Source organism: Lagopus muta, chromosome 10, assembly GCF_023343835.1.
Source record: "Lagopus muta isolate bLagMut1 chromosome 10, bLagMut1 primary, whole genome shotgun sequence".
In the NCBI taxonomy this organism is placed as follows: Eukaryota; Metazoa; Chordata; class Aves; order Galliformes; family Phasianidae; genus Lagopus; species Lagopus muta.
Genome location: NC_064442.1, coordinates 3,036,925 through 3,052,586, shown reverse-complemented (window position 1 = coordinate 3,052,586; position 15,662 = coordinate 3,036,925). Strand labels below are relative to the sequence as shown.

The 15,662-nt window shown below is 38.5% G+C and overlaps 3 protein-coding genes across 7 annotated transcripts in view; 1 reads left to right on the top strand and 2 right to left on the bottom strand.

The window, feature by feature from the left end:
* The window catches only part of CERS3 (ceramide synthase 3), a 47,330-nt gene extending 43,317 nt beyond the window's left edge, over nt 1–4,013 (bottom strand). For 2 of the 4 annotated variants that reach the window (XR_007379187.1, XM_048956726.1), the window contains exons 1-2: nt 3,900–4,013; nt 3,323–3,398 (exon numbers count right to left, since the gene is read on the bottom strand). Coding sequence is in view for 2 of the 4 variants with exons in the window: in XM_048956726.1 (XP_048812683.1) it covers nt 3,323–3,363 (41 nt within the window). In the remaining 2 variants the exon portion in view is untranslated. Of the gene's footprint in view, nt 1–2,719; nt 3,399–3,899 lie in introns of those variants that run through there. The other 2 variants (XM_048956727.1, XM_048956729.1) reach the window with 2 other exon arrangements.
* Nucleotides 4,014–4,085: 72 nt separating this feature from the next.
* Nucleotides 4,086–15,339, bottom strand: LINS1 (lines homolog 1). The gene is made up of 7 exons (XM_048956724.1): nt 15,214–15,339; nt 11,942–12,455; nt 11,760–11,849; nt 10,352–10,493; nt 9,505–10,092; nt 6,102–6,282; nt 4,086–4,986 (listed from the first exon to the last, which is right to left on the bottom strand). The coding sequence occupies exons 2-7, from the start codon at nt 12,323–12,325 to the stop codon at nt 4,086–4,088; spliced, it is 2,286 nt and encodes a 761-aa protein (XP_048812681.1). The 5' UTR covers nt 12,326–12,455; nt 15,214–15,339.
* Nucleotides 11,258–15,662, top strand: part of ASB7 (ankyrin repeat and SOCS box containing 7) — a 35,298-nt gene continuing 30,893 nt past the window's right edge. For both annotated transcript variants that reach the window (XM_048956736.1, XM_048956734.1), the window contains exon 1: nt 11,258–11,306. The gene's annotated coding sequence lies outside the window, so the exon portion shown is untranslated. The remainder of the gene's footprint in view (nt 11,307–15,662) is intronic.

Sequence of the window (15,662 nt, the reverse complement as noted above, 5' to 3'; positions counted from 1 at the left end):
AAGCATCAATGTTTATCTATCCATACAGAATAGAAACACAAAACGAGCATGTGCTTAGTGAAACTGAAAGGCAACCCCTTGCCTGTTTCAGTCAGTAAGAACTGCCTCCTCTACAGCTGTCTGTAGCTGAAAATTAGAGAAAACATTGGAATCACACCAGCTGAAACTTTGAAATGAGGTGAAGAAACAATCCTTTAGAAGAACTGACATTCTGCTTGGGATGATCAAATAATAGATTCAGCTCCAAGGAGGTGATGAATTTAAACACACACACCGTTTAAGAGTCCCACATTTGCTGCAGAGTGAGTCTGTGCCAATTGTTAATGAAAAACGAAGCACATCAGACTTTGACTACAGATCTTATTGGTTTAATCACTACGAGCTCTTTTATACAACAGACTTCATAATCTTTTTCACTGTTTCCTTTGCAGCTGTTGCTTCCTTCCAAGTCACTGTGAGCATTCGGAAGCTCTTTGAAGAAAACCTTTCAGGTTTCAAATCTCCAGCATCAGAATACAATGAGGGAGATTCTTGGACAACTCCCGACAGTTTGGGGATAAAACACCTTCTAAGGAGACCAGCATTCTGTAACACAATCACTTTTCAGGTTGTATGCTTTATTTATTTATTTTTATTTTATTCATTTATTTAAGTACTACGCATGTCTTCAAGACTCTTCCCTGGAAAGACATTGCTGACTAACAAAGCTTGTGTTTTGCCATACAGGTCAGTAAGAACCAGAAATGACTAAGGATTATTTTTTTTAATTCACCATGAAAGATTTTTTTTTTAAACCTGAAAACTATGTTTTATTTCTTTATTATTCTAAGTAAAACAAAGTCACCTTATCTTTTAAAGAATGCTTCCAATAGTAGACAGCAATAAACTCAATTATACAGCACTTAAGATGACAGCAACATGGAAAAGCTTAAATCTGAGATGTTACTCAACCATTCCAAGTCCGTGCTTGCTGTTGAGGCAGTGATAGTAAAAAGCTGCTCATGATCCTCTCTGACACACACAATTGGCTTCTAACAAGATTTCAGAGTAAGCCAGGGAATCTGGCAGTTGTATGAAGTGCAACAACAATCTACAAATTCAGTTGGACAACTTTCAGGCAGAATACAGAGAAGAAAAACTGTAAAGACTACAGTATTTTCACTCCTACTGATCCTAACAGGCTGTGATAAATACTTCACACTGGCTTCAGACACCATCCCAGACTGAATTTGGAAGTACAAACACCTCATGTTGCAATGATAAACTAAGGAAAAACCAAGGCTCCTTAATCCGAGCTTTACAAGAATATTGTAAATATAGAAATTCTGAAGGTTGGGTTTTGTTCTTGTATTACAGGATTAAAACTCGTATTACAAGTGTAAAAGCCAGAAGGCAGAGCAACTGTAAATACTGGAGGAAATCCAGTCTAAAGAACCACAAGAATGGAGTCACTGGGACCCACGTGGATTCAGCTGTAACTTCTCAGTCCCTGCAAATATCCAGTTTAAGACTACCCTTCAAAAAAGTACATCCTCTAAGCAACTTCTACTGCTGCTTGCCTTATGAAAGTGTAATTTACTCTACTGACGTGCAAGGAAAACTCACAACACAGATGGAGACTATCTCAGGTTAAGTGCTCAGATAAATAATCATCTCCAAACAGGGCATTTATCTCGTTCTCTATCTAACAGAAGAAAATGTTTAGATATCAGAAGCCAAATGCAAGGCATGTTATCCTCCTAATAACAATACTACTGACTTAGTTCAAAAGTTCTAATCTAACACTGGCAATAGGTTCTGTAGCTGAGTTAATTTGCTCTGTATAAAATCTTCAGAGTAAAGATTCAAAAATAAACCAAAATCAAAACCCAGAATATATACTTAATGGATTGAAATACAAACTAATTTACAAAGGTCATTTCCTCGTGCTAGACTTTCTGAATACACCCATAAAGGCACAAGTTACTGCACTGCTCACACTCATTTTGTGCAGAATAAAGAAAGAAAAACTTGACCCGTCAGTTTTACTTCATCTCAGTTCCTATAGGTCATAAACAGTAAAAGATCAAGGTATAATACACTAGGTAGCTAGTACATTTACAAATGCAGCAAATTCCTGTTTTCCTACCTTTCTTTTGCCATTTATATCATTAAGGTGTGAGAAATATGGTTGCAATCTGATTATTTCCAACTTGTAAAGTAGTTCAGTGAAACAGTGAGGTTACTTAAGTAAAATAAACTAGTCAGCAAAGCTCAGATGAGAAGAGGGGACAGTAGAAAGGATTTCACTGAAACCTAAGTACCTACACTGAGAATTGTGAACTTGAGAAATTCTTGTTCAGCTGTCTTGCCAAAGGCACTTCCCCTGTCTGAACTGAAAAGTTCTCTAGTTGTCTAGCACTGCATCTTTGAACATGCCCACAGGCTTCCAGTCCTGACAAGTGAACAACTCAGCACCTAGAGTGTAACTGCATTTAAACATTGAACAGAAACTGGGCATTCCTCTGGTCAGACAACTCAAACATTAGTTTTTAATTCAAGTGACTATAAACAAATTGAATTTTTCCAATCAGACATTCTTATTCCCCAGTGTAAGCACAGAATATTCAGGTCTACTACATGTCATATGATTTTGTATTGCCTGTACAACTTTCACTTCGAGATGACAGAGCAGTCATCTCAAAGAAGACCGAAGTTTCAAGTCAGAAAGAATTCATACCATTCAATGTCTCTGGCGAGCACTGTTATCTCCATCTAGATAGACTGTGAACTTCAATCCACTCTTCCCCCACTCTCAGTACATAGTTGATTCACTGTCTGAGAGCTCAAGACTAATCTGGAAGATGGCCACAGCAGTTTGGTGGCCAGAGCCACCTGTTTCAGAAACTGTTTATCTTCACATCTGTTTTTCACTACAGAGTTCCTGTAAAGGGGAAAGAGACAACTTACCTGGTCCTCAAACAGAATAGACCACTTGCCTTCCTCTTCTCCAAGAGGAAAACAGCTTCTTTCAGAGGTGACAAGGTGTGGGACTTACAGTACTCTGTCACTGGTATTTTCCCATTGCCTAACCCTCATAAGATCATTACAAGCTGCATGTTAAGTTTACCAACATTATGTGGCTTCCTATTTGGTGCACACACTGGTTTGGATGCTGTTCTGAACTTTCCCTAGCAGAGTCTTAGACACTTACTTTTCAGGTTATTCAAATTAGATGTAATAAGAGATGCAACCATTTAAGATTACATTCAACATCCACCTCATTGCACTGCAGATATTTAAATTTATAATTCTCTGCTTTGCAGATATATTTGATACTTACATGAAGTGTGTAAAGGAAGTAAGAATTTGTTGGAATTTCATTTCTCTTGATTTTAAACAATGTTCCAACAAAAGTTCTGTAAATAAGTAAAACATGCATTAGTACCATGCAAAACTTTCCTTCATAATTAAAAGGAGCATACCATGCAATATTAAGAAAAAATAGATTCAATTTTTACTGAGGTGGCAACATCATTGATTAGATCAAGTAAACAGGACTTCCTCAGCACTAGGTAAGCACTTCAACCAAGGAAAACAGATAGCATGGATTACTGGGATATTGGTAGTACCCCCACACGTTCACTTGGAGCAGAGCACAGATTCAATACACACAGTATGAACATTAAATCAGTCCCCAGCTGTAGTATTTTATTTCACTTAACCTCTTAACTGCTTAGAGTCCACAATCACCACCAATCTGGCAATCACTACTAAATTGCTACATTAGAATGATGTTAAGTATAACTGACAAGACTCTAAATATTGTATGTTGTTGATATTCTTTCAGATAAGTTATTTATTAGCAGTTTTTGCATTCCTAGCAATTACTACTGATACACAGTGCATAACATACATACCACAAATAAGCCTGAGACCCCGAGGTAACGGATCACGTCATTGAGCACAACTGCAGACTTTTTACAGTGTCAACCAAAACCACGTTCATCCGATTTCAGTTTTAATACACCGATAGGTGCAAAAAGGCCTTAGAAGTCATTCATCTCTAGTGCACTAGTCAGAAGTCACAAGAATACTACTTTGATTTATTGTGAATTCGTGTTCTTACTAATCTTCTCAATGTGACTCAGTAGTCTCAACAGTGCAGATGGATTATAAGGGAAAAGATTTCTTCCCTGCAATCTAGAAATTGCTTTTTGCAGTTCTTCCAAACACTTTGTTGATTTATAAAGCATTATTCTTAGAGGAACGATGTTATCTGAAGACAATATACATGCCAGACTGGATGAGGTATTAGATCCCTTTTGTTTCAGAGGCAACACTTCAGACTCGAGTTTATTCTGTTTATCATCTGTGTAGCTGCAAACAGCTTCCCTTATCATTGTCTCACACTCCTTATGTAAAGGCATCTGCTTTGTGTTTACTAAGCACTCTTCTCCAACTGATTCTAATTCAGAATCTTCTGAGCTGTCATAATTAACAAGTCTTTGAAGAGAACCCAGCAGAGATGTATTATCATCGCATAGCAATGAGTTAGACTGGTTAGACTCTGCAACTTCATTATCACCTTGCTCTGTTGTAAACACTAAGTAATTGTGAGAAGAAGCCAAAGGTATCAAAGTCTGTGATTCTGGTTCACAACAAGCATTTTGCAAGCTCACACCACCCATGCAGCTTTGTTTTTCTTGGTGTTCAGGCTTGATAGAAGACATTGCTTGAGAAGAACCACACTTGGTATCAAAATGGTTACAGATGCTTACAAACCGATGCCAGTCCTCTCGAAGAAGTTTCAAGTACCTCACCAAGTACTCCAGAAAGCAAGTTTCTGATGAAATCAAAAAATCTAGAAGTACTGTGGAATCAAAAGAGATTTTTTCTAGAAAAAATAAAAATATGCAGTGAGGATTATAACCATTTGCATGTGCATGGAAGTCCCAGCTTTCCTCCTCTTCCCAACTTAAATTATCTGCAGCATCCCACCGTAACCTGAAAAGTAAATTGTGAAAGGGATTAAATTCAGTGGAATTCTACAGTTAAGAACAGACATTTCCTGAAAATTTTATTCTTGATCTTTTTTGATGTTCTCTAACAGACAATAAATGCACACATGCTAGGCCCTACAAGTTTTACAGTGATTAGATTTCCAGGAAAATATTTCCAATAAAATTCTGGGGAAAAAAAAAAAAAGCACCTACAGGATTCCCAGCAAAGAAACTTGTTTTGTTGGATGAGCTTTCTATGCAAGATGGGTTTGAAAACTATTTTACAGTATGCAGTATTTTGAATTCCAACATCCCAGAGTCAGACTGTCAAAACATAAATATCAGGAAAAGAAGCAGTTTTCATATTAGAGAATGAACACAGGTGGGTGGTAGATCAGTTTGGGAAGCCAAAGCACCTAACGCAGGTTTTCTTAAACAGCATGTCCTTAATTCTAGAAGCAGCAATACTTAAAATATGTGAACAGTTCTGTGATACTTCTGTATTACTTTTGTAAACTCGAACATCCACCACATTGGAAAAAGAGCCTAAAAGTTATTTTACGTATCTAAGACACTACTCGCAATGTCCTTGCATTTGAAGCTTGAAAAATTTTATAAGTTAGTATACACTCTTGTATGTTAACTTGAACAATGAAATAGTGAACACCCAGGGGAAATTCACAAAAAAATCATTTCTGATGTTAGTAGTGACAGAATTTACATGGGTCCAAATGTGAGAGCACTACCTTGCCAGAGGTCCCTAAGTTCTTGAAACTTGATTACCAGATTGCATTTTTCACATGTGTAGAAAGAGAGCAGCTTTGCCTTTTATCTCTAGTTAACCACTACTTAGAATGTGAAGTCAATTATTCTTAATTACAGGATATGCTTTGGTATTAATAGGAATTTGTTGCACAACTCCTTCATTTCAATGAAAAAAACACTTAACCAAATTATCAGAAAAGTTAACAGCTCTTACACCGTCCATTACCGCATAATCCAGAGCTTATTAAAAATATTCATCCTTTCTATAAAAGTAATCAATGAAAGCATTATGTGCATCACAACAACCTCATTACGTTATCATTCATAGTTCAGTCAAATAAAAAGCATACCAACCTATCAATTTTTAAATAAATGAGTAATAAAGCTTTTGCAGCTTCCCACATGTCATCATCTTGCTCTATAAAAACCAAGGAGAGCCATTCACAATGATGTGCAACCGGGTGAGAGTGCAGGGAACACTTCATGTGATTCCTCCAGAATGCCAAGAGATGGGACATGGAACTTTCAAAGCCTTCTGAAAACAGGAGAGAAAAGGGAGGGGAAAAAAAACAACAACATCTTTTTGTTACTAACCAATATAGACATTTTTAAAAGTTAACAATGCAAAACACTGCACACATTTATCATTCCTAAGCTCAACTGATTTAACACAGCATCAAATTTCACAGATCATTTCTTCCTCCTTGGTACTAAAGTAATCTAGAAAAAAAATTCAGAAGACCACAAGCAGTTATCTAACCTTAAATCCTTTTTATCTTTAAGAACACCAACCTTTAGATGTCAACATTATCAACTAAGTTAACCTGCAGAAAATGAATTTACTTAATATATATTAGGCTCCTCCTCCCTTCTCTTTCTCCCCACAGATAAGACAGATAAATCCTAGGAACACAATTACCTGATACAGCAGTGTCCTTCTAGTGGACCTAGAAACTCCTGCAGCATGAATCCTCTTACACCTAAGCTTGCAGGTGCGCATGTATCACAAAGCCTACAAAAATGTGGCTATACCTGTACAGCTGTGCTTTATATTTTTCTCTAGCTCCCCAGTTAGGTAGCTCCATTGGCATATATCAAACTGAAGAAAGGGGAATTATAATCAGGTCATTACCACAGATGTAATGATTTAAAATGAGTACTTTCATTCCATAATGCAATTCTGATGTTCTAACAGCGCTGAAACTAAAAACCCCAGTGTGAAAAATACCACTGTACAGAAATCTGCTGCACTGCTTCACAGTCAGTGGGACCAAACTGCCATCTCCACAGAGTAAGAAGCCTGCTCGATAGCCTTAAACCAAGCAGTTCTTTATAAAATAATCTCATCACGGATGATGCAAGTTTTCAAGTGCACACAGGCTTGAACAGAAGTACATTCATGAGATGGCACTTCCAGCAAGGATTCTGCACTATTTGCACTGAACTCTCTCAACTAACGCCAGCGGTGCTCTTCCTGAAAATCCTCTCCTTCTGAGCACTGAACTCCTCAATGGGAAAAGCACCTCAAAACTTATGCCAGTTTAGCTTACCCATTAAAAAAAAAAAAAACAAACAAACTATTTTTATGGCTGAGGCAGACTCCTCTCCCTTAAGTCAAGAAACCTCCTTAATAATAATGACAAACTAGGACAAGATTCTTTATGTCTGAGTTTAGGCACTACTTTTTCATGTAATGCTGCACATATTCAATATTTAGAAAATAAAAAATAAGAGCAACACATCTTTACCCAAAGGTACTCTGTGAGAACTTTTACACTGCTTGAAGTACACCATAGCTTGAAGAGCACAGTTGCATCATTCATATAAACTGCAATTACTGCTTTTGAAAGATTTCCTGCAGCATGGGATCAATTTTACTAACAAAGCCATCATGTGGTTTTCCTTAATATCTGACCTTAAGAGTTGCTTCTCCTCTCAGAAAAAAAAAATGAAATATCTAATTATCTTTGTTATTAATAGTTACTATTCAGAATGAAATTCTCCCCTATAAATCAAAGCTATCTGAAAATTGCTCCCAAAATTGGAGTGAATTAAAGTTAAGCCACTGTAATCTGTATTAGTGAAAAAGATAGGATCAACAAGCTTCCCAGAAGGGAAGTTAGTCTATTAAAGCATTTTGGTGCTTGTTTTAACCGCTTCATTCAATAACACTCAAATAGAAGCACCACTCCTTTCACCTTGAAATGTCTCATGACACCTGTGGCGTTTGAATTTAATTAAACAACTCATTTCAGTAGCACAAAGTGGGAAAAGAAAAACTTTGTTCTTTGAGACGATTTTCCACAGACATCTGAAATAGATGTAACCCACTTTTATTCTATTCATTTGTTCTTAGAAAATCTCAGAACTTTTTCAGGAGATGGATTGTAAGTAAAATCTTCCTTACAAATACTTAAAAATCCTAACAACGCAGCTGGCATCACAAATGACATCTTCCACAATATGGAAAAAGTGGATGAAGATCCCTTGTAAAATTCTTCAGCTGTCTTGTACAGATGAATTAAAAATGGACTTTGCTCTAGAATGTAGAAATATAAAAAGCAAAGTAGCATTTTCATCTAGAGCTTCTCAGGTGTCTCAGTACACCGCAAAAATGCTGTAAAATACATCCCCATATAAAAAAATTGAATTGTGACATTTTGCCTCATCAACACTTAATTGAGTATAAGGAACATATCCATTCTCATTTGTATTGGACTAGAAACACTACCTCAGAACCATTTTACCTTTTTTGTCACGTCCTGTAATCCAGGACAGCATGCTGCTCTGATCATACAATTTGCACATCCAAGTTCACGTGGCTTAGTATCAGAAGACACTCATCATGTGCCTCTGAAAGGTAGACAGGCCAGTGGAAAGATGGAATTCCAGGATATCTAACAGGCAGTGTCTCCTTAGAGCACCCAAGAAGGCTAACTGGATACCAGTGGGAAACAGCAAGGCATCCTCTCCTGTCAGGAATGAGAACTGCACTCATTCCTCTGCCATCCCACTGTCTGCCTTGTGGCAATGCCCAAACACCAGATCTGCCCTTCTGCTAATCTAATTCATCTATTCAGTGGAACAAACATACTCAAGCTGAGCAGGAATGAGAAGAATGCCTAGCACCTACTAATTTCAAAGGGCTATATTTCTAAGGTAGAGTGAAGAAAACCACCACAACACTGTCAGCTCCCATGATTTCCCCGTCTTTTATTTTACAGCCTCATTATAATGTTTACCTCTTCCCCACCACTACTTTTTCTGTCCCATCATATTATTTGTCTGGCAGTGCCTTCAAACAAGTTAAGTGGTACTTAAAAGGCCCACCTCCAATTACAAACCAGAAAACCATCACCTATCCTTTCTTTTAGTTCCCCACCCAAATGGAGTAGAAGCTTGTACTATGAGCATTTTTTTTTCCCCAGCTGGAGAAAAACCTGATGTTCTCAAGCTGGTTCATCTATTTCAACTATTAAAATATGGTCTTAATCGGAAAAGTTTTCTATCTCAACAGCAGCTGTCACAAGCCCTCCTTATTCCAAGGCTAAGAATAGGAAAAACATAAGGAAAAAAGCTGATTTAGGAGGACACAGTGATGGTGATGGCAAACTCTCTGGGTGGGATTTTTTGTTCCACCTTCCTACAACCACTAATTCAGTACAACATGCTTCCAATCTTAATGAGCTGCAACCACAAATTTAAAAGCTTTACAACTCTTGCTGCTTAATGAACAAATCCAAAAAGAAAATATTACCTTTGATTACAGCCTCTGTAGCAGAGTTCTGACTCTTCAACTCCAGTGCTTTGAGCACAGCCAGACTTAGGGCTCTAAGGACAGTTTGGTCAGAACCACTTTGACTATTATCTCCAGAAAGAGCTTCACTGCCTCCAAAGTAGCAGGCCTTTCCACTGAGCGGGATTTCATTAAGCCAAGTCAAATTCACAACTCGCAGAACAGCATTGCTTAGTGCAAGCATATCCTCTTTTAAATATGGTTTTTGTAAGAATTGAGACCCACTTACAGCATCTTCTTGAGGCTTGTAAAGGACACATTTTTTAAGAAGCATAATGAACTTCTTCTTGATAAAATAGTGATTTGATGAGTTAATGACATTCAGGACATAAGATGTTTTTAAAAACAGTACTCTCTGGCATCTCAGTGGTAGCTCTAATTCAGTTCTAGAAGCCAGAAGTGCTTCAAGCAGGTCTACAAAACTGACCAAGTTGTTTGCAGCTTTAGAATAAGGTGAATTATAGAGTTGACTATCAAAATGATGTTGCAGAATGGAATTGTAAAATCCTTCAAGCACAGCATCAAGAGGAGCCAACAACTTCAAAACACCTACAACAACAAGAAGGTTACAGAGTTGGAGTTCCAGTATAACACAATCAGCTAAAGCATCAGATTAACAGAAAAGTGGTGACTATGATTACTTCCAGTTTTAAAGCATATCAAAGCTATGTTTTTAATTGCGTTTCAACTCTCTCTACAATGAAGAAAATAAGCGTTGTGTAGTCAAGCTGCTCTAGAGATTACCAGTAACATCCCTCCCCCTAGTGGGCACTGATATAGTGGCACTAGCATAGAACTACTACAGTACCTGATCCAGGTAACATTTTATCTTTCATTACACCCTTGATGACAGCCGTGAGAGTCCACAGACATTCTGCTACTTGGGTATGCATAGGGAACTCCAGAAGACTTTTCAAACTGAAGCTGAGCCAGGTGACATTTACTGCATTCTAATTAGATGAGTTCAAAAAAATAAAAAGAAACGCTTTATAGTTACTGCATAAATTAAACAGCAATACAATGATAATTATTTTGATACTCATGCTAAACTGTATTTGGATACCATTAATAATACACAAACTAAAACATAGAAAAGACACAGGTGGAAACAACGTATCCAACTGGTGCCTTTTAAGCACCTAGACTTGTATTTACACACATGAAGTCAAGGCACATACAATAGCAAGTAACTATGTTTTCCAGAAAAAGAAAACAAAACTTGCTAATGTTAGGCAACATGCCCCAAAACAGGTAATACTGAAGATTCCCAGGGCCCCCCGGGTCCTTTCCCCAGCTGCAAGGGAATACCTACAGAATGTTAATCAAATATATTTCTGTATTTTCTTGTTTAATATTCTAAGAAGCATTCATTGTTTGTTTTTTTTTCCTATTTGCTGTGTATTTAATGAAAAAATATTAGAGCTTCCATAGTAGCATCTCTGAACATATATTTCTTCTCAGAAGCACATCTGTGTTATTTCTTGTAAAGTTCTGTGAAATGGAAGTTAGGAATTCAGCTATGATCCTGTATGGGAGCTGCTGAGTCACGGCCTGAACCACTGATTGAGCAGCTGGGGAAAGGACCCGGTGGGCCCCGGGAGCACAGGTGAAGGCAGTTCAGCTGCGGGACCGGAAGGGATGGAGCCTGGTTGCACCTCTCTTAGATCTCATTTAAAGGCTGGCTGCCACTGGGGATGGAGTTCTTCCTGGAGATTCCTCCTGGGCAGAGCTTTCCCCTGTGACCCTAGAATCTTCTGGTACAGGTAAGCAATCCTTTTCTTTTATTGTACTTTTCTATTATGCTAGTCCTCCTATTATCACATCTTTGCTGTAATACCTTTCCTATTGTATTGGTCTGTCTGATTGCTACAACAATGTTCCTGACACTAAACACGTTTCAAAAACCGTGTGGCATTTTGAGGACACTAACAGTCTGTATGTTGAACATCACCAGACTGCAGCTCTGCTTTTCTGAAGGAGCAATAGAGACATGCAGGCAATAGATACCAGAAAGGAGCAGCACTGGTGTTGCTCTGTAAGTCTCACTATGAAAGAATACTCTTACTAAGTAATTTTAGATTATGGAGTAGTGAGAAAACAAGTACTTCTATGCCACGTAAGCTACAAAAAGTTGTCTATAAAGTCAAATGGAGAAACTTGTAGGTACATATTCATTAATTCATTTTTCAAGCTGTGTTAAGTTATATGATACTCACTTCTTCCTTCAGTTGGAAATATACAAGAGATGCTAAACTTTTTGAAGCCATATGAGATAACAGCTGATCATGGCTACCAAGAAGACAAACCTGCAGATATATAAGAAGAAACAATATTTAAGTAGTGTCCCTTCCATCTCTCTCCTTTTGCAGAAGTCTTCCCACAGGTTACAGAACCTTACCAATTTCGAGTCAACTTGTGTTTCCTTCAAAAGAAGGAGAAGAATTTCACAGTACTTCTGTCTTGTGCTGAATCCAATTTCCTGGGACTCTGCTTTAGCAACCAGCATTTCGATCAAAGTTAATTGAAGCAGCATCACTTCTCGTGGATAAAATGAGAAGTTCATGTTTGCTAAGTTATGTGATACATCATCTGCTGTAGGGATAACAGCATCCTGATGACTCCTAGCACTGTCATCAGTGGATGGCAGATCGCGCAATTCATCTCTTTCTTGTGACTGCCCAACACACAGATTAAGAAAAGAGGTGTAATAATAGCTTTCCTTTGGCAATGGAATGCCTGCCAGTACATCCTTATACATCTGCTGTAGCAAAGATATCTTCATTGTGAGAACATCCAATGTAACACAGAATGCTGTAGGTTTTCACCAATTATTTCTGATTGCTGCAAATCAGCTTTGAAGTTATTTTTATCCAGTAAGAGACAGGCTAATAGGCACTCCTCTTCTAAGTTACCTAGGAAAAAAGATTACACTATTACTGAACTTAACAGATAACCATAAAGATATGAAGGAACACCACACATTTTTAGACTCTGTACTACCATTATTAAACTTAAAGCACAATTACTCTGTAGTTAAACAACAAGTGATAAACTAACAGTTGTGCAAAACTCTATCCCAGTGCAATGTTCAAAAAGTTAAGAGTTACAATGTAGTGAAGAAATTTACAGTTCCAATACAATACTACTGAAAATGTAGATTTGCAGGAATTAACAAAAATAAAGATGACAATTTTCAGGGTCTGCTTCTGAAAGATATGAGAACTTCAATCAAATCTTTCTCTATCTTCTGCTGCTAAATCTGCTAAATCCTCATTTCCTTTGCAAGGGATTGCTTGAAGAGCAGGCATGACGTTTCAAGTGGGAATTTCATCTGAACTGACAATGTTTATTTCTCCACTAAAGGTGAACAGGACAATCTCACTCTATTTAAAAACAAAAACAAAACAAAAAGGGAAGGACAAGTCCTATATTTTGTTGCACACAGACTCAAGGGGAGTAGTGTGAATATACAGGAGAGAACTGGGCTAATTTAAGGAGGACCAAAGATTCATTTACCTCTGGACATGCAAAACTCTGAGCATGTAAATGTTGTAATCCAAAACGGTGTTTTTTATATAATACAGAAGGTCAACTATGCCTTTAAGCTTGGTCTCAAGTGTCTAATGGCTGAGAAGTTTTAAATCAAAAAAATTACTTAAAGTGTAAAAGGCTCTTAAAAGCATTTAAACATTCAGAAAAAGATTTAAAAGGAAACCTTTATCACAAACCTAATGGGATGTTTCTTTCAATTGCTGGAACATTCAGTGTAGCTTTACAAGAAAATCTATTAATAATTCAAATTTCTCCTTAAAGTGTGAGTAGCTAAGCACCCCAAAATTTCCAGTCAATATGCAAATGGCTAAAAGGGTGTCAGATCTCTCCAGAAAACAGATTCACCCATGATCACAAGGGTGGTTGTTGTTTTTTTTTTATCAGTGATACTACTCTATACAGTTTAAATATATTATCTAACCACTGCCCTTTTCATAAAATAAACTCGTTACCTTTCATCTACTCTGAGTTTAGGAGTGAGATTTATTTTATTTATGGGAGTTTTCTTGTATGCTTTTGGGATCCCCCTCTCTTTAAACCTGGCAGAGCCAAGGTAGGCTCCTGTAGCCATCTGTCTCTAGCTGGCTGCTGGTTAAATGTTAAGTATCACATCTCTTAAGAAGGGAAGAAAACAGTTCTGTCTCTTAATAAAGACTAGCTATTCCCTTTCTATGTTTTTAATCATAATTCCAGTTATCACACCAAATATGTTTAAAAATATTGCTTTCTAGGAGAACATTAACAAACTGAGGTTACTAGGGTTTATTTAGCTTATCTTTACACATTTTTAAAACTATCGAGCATTGAGGATTGTACTTTCATTTTCATAATGTGATTTTGTTGTTGTTGTTTTTGTTGTTTAAAACTATAACTGAAATATGCATTGATGAAATGGCTTCCCAAAGCCACAGAGTAGTAGGGGTAGACCAAGACCTGCTACCCAGGCTGCTGCTTACTGTCACAATTGAGCAGTATTTCTCTTGGTGTAGACTTAAGAGAATCTAAAATTACAAAATAAGCACTTCCCTGCAGGGAATAATCTCCAATTCCCTCTGCTGGGGTACCTTTGACAGTGATGGCTGACCTGGCAACTTCAAAATGTACCTCACCTAATCCATAGCAGACCTAAGAACCCTTTCCCACATTCCATGTTAGAGATTAGATCTGATACTTTAAATTCCCTCTTCATCTGAAGAATCTATTTGTGATTCTACTTGAGGTGGAAATTTATGGCCCGAACCATCGTAAAACTTCTTCACAAATCACTTAAAATATTTTATGTAGCTATTGTTCCCATCTTTGAGTTTTATTCCTTCCTACAAGAACATTTAACAACGTAAAATTATCTCAGCACATTTGCTTCTATGTGCAAAACCAACCTGAGCTGTCATTCTTCGTGGCAAATGAACAGATCTGTCATGCACAAATTCATGCAACGCAGAAAGGCTGTAAGAGCACGAGAGATTTAGAACTCCTCCAGCACACGCGCTATGAAATTTTTACCTTCACCACATGATATTGGTTGTGCTTTCCCTGATCCCACCATTGCACGTTTGTGTTATAGCATTAATTTGCAGAGCGCTTTGCAAAGAGGAGTGGTCAAGTCATTAAAAAAATATACGTGAGGGGCTTATTTTGAAGAGGTTTAACTTCGAAGAGGGAGATGTCAGACAGAATGAATTTGGCTCAGCCACAGTAAGAAGGCATGGTGGAAAGCTCAAAGAGTGAAGAAAAGCAATTGCATCCACACAAAGGAAATGACAGCCCCAGCCCTCACTTACGTTATTTATTTGTGACAGCATTGAAAAAAACAATTAAGATAAGGCCTCGTGGTGTCAGGCTCCTGCATAAACAACAGGAACCAGTTCTGGAGACCTTATAGTGAGATGAATCAGAGAGGAAAGCGGTATAGAAAGAAAGATGTTTTCCTGCATATCGTTCTCACCATTGCTTTAGTTAGGCTTTAAAAGCATAAAATCACGTGCAGCTGCAAAGACAGGAATGAGACATGAAAACAGGATGGAGAAAGAAATAACGGACCTAAGACAGCACCTGAGCCTGCCAGCTTTAAAGGCCTCAAACCCAAGCTGTGTACCTGCAGCGACTGCGTAGGCTCACCTCTGGTTAAACGAGCTCGTGCTGAATTACCGTAACCCCCTGTAACGCAACGTCATTTCCCTTCAGAGGCTGTAAATAACCCAGCGGCCTAACGCAACGCTTCTGCTCTTCCGCAGCGCCTTTGGCCCCTGCCCACCCGCCCCGAGACCTCAGCGCCCCTTCAGCGTTCCCGCCTTCGCCTCGCGCCCCCCAAGCCCCGCCCCCTCCTGGAAGCCCGCGGCCCGCTTAGTCACACCGCGCCATCCCGCCCCGTTGCTAGGAGACGGCTGCTAGGCGACCGCCGCGACTCACCCGCCCCCGGGAGACAGGGAGCGGGAAGGCCCAATTCTCCTCCGTTCCATCACCGGAACCACCGCGGCCTTCCCCCTCCGCTGTCGCAAAGGCCTCCCCGTTCCCTTTACGGCAAAGGCGGGGCCACGAGCGGCGGGCGGAGCCGCCGTCAGCGCGGT

Bases quoted from the DNA above. Each gene is read 5' to 3' on its own strand.
- LINS1 (XM_048956724.1), bottom strand. From the start codon at position 12,325: ATGAAGATATCTTTGCTACAGCAGATGTATAAGGATGTACTGGCAGGC. The intron at 10,093-10,351 runs GTACTGTAGTAG...TTGTTGTTGTAG, and splicing joins TAAAATGTTACCTGGATCAG to GTGTTTTGAAGTTGTTGGCT. The intron at 4,987-6,101 runs GTTGGTATGCTT...TTTACTTTTCAG, and splicing joins ATTTATTTAAAAATTGATAG to GTTACGGTGGGATGCTGCAG.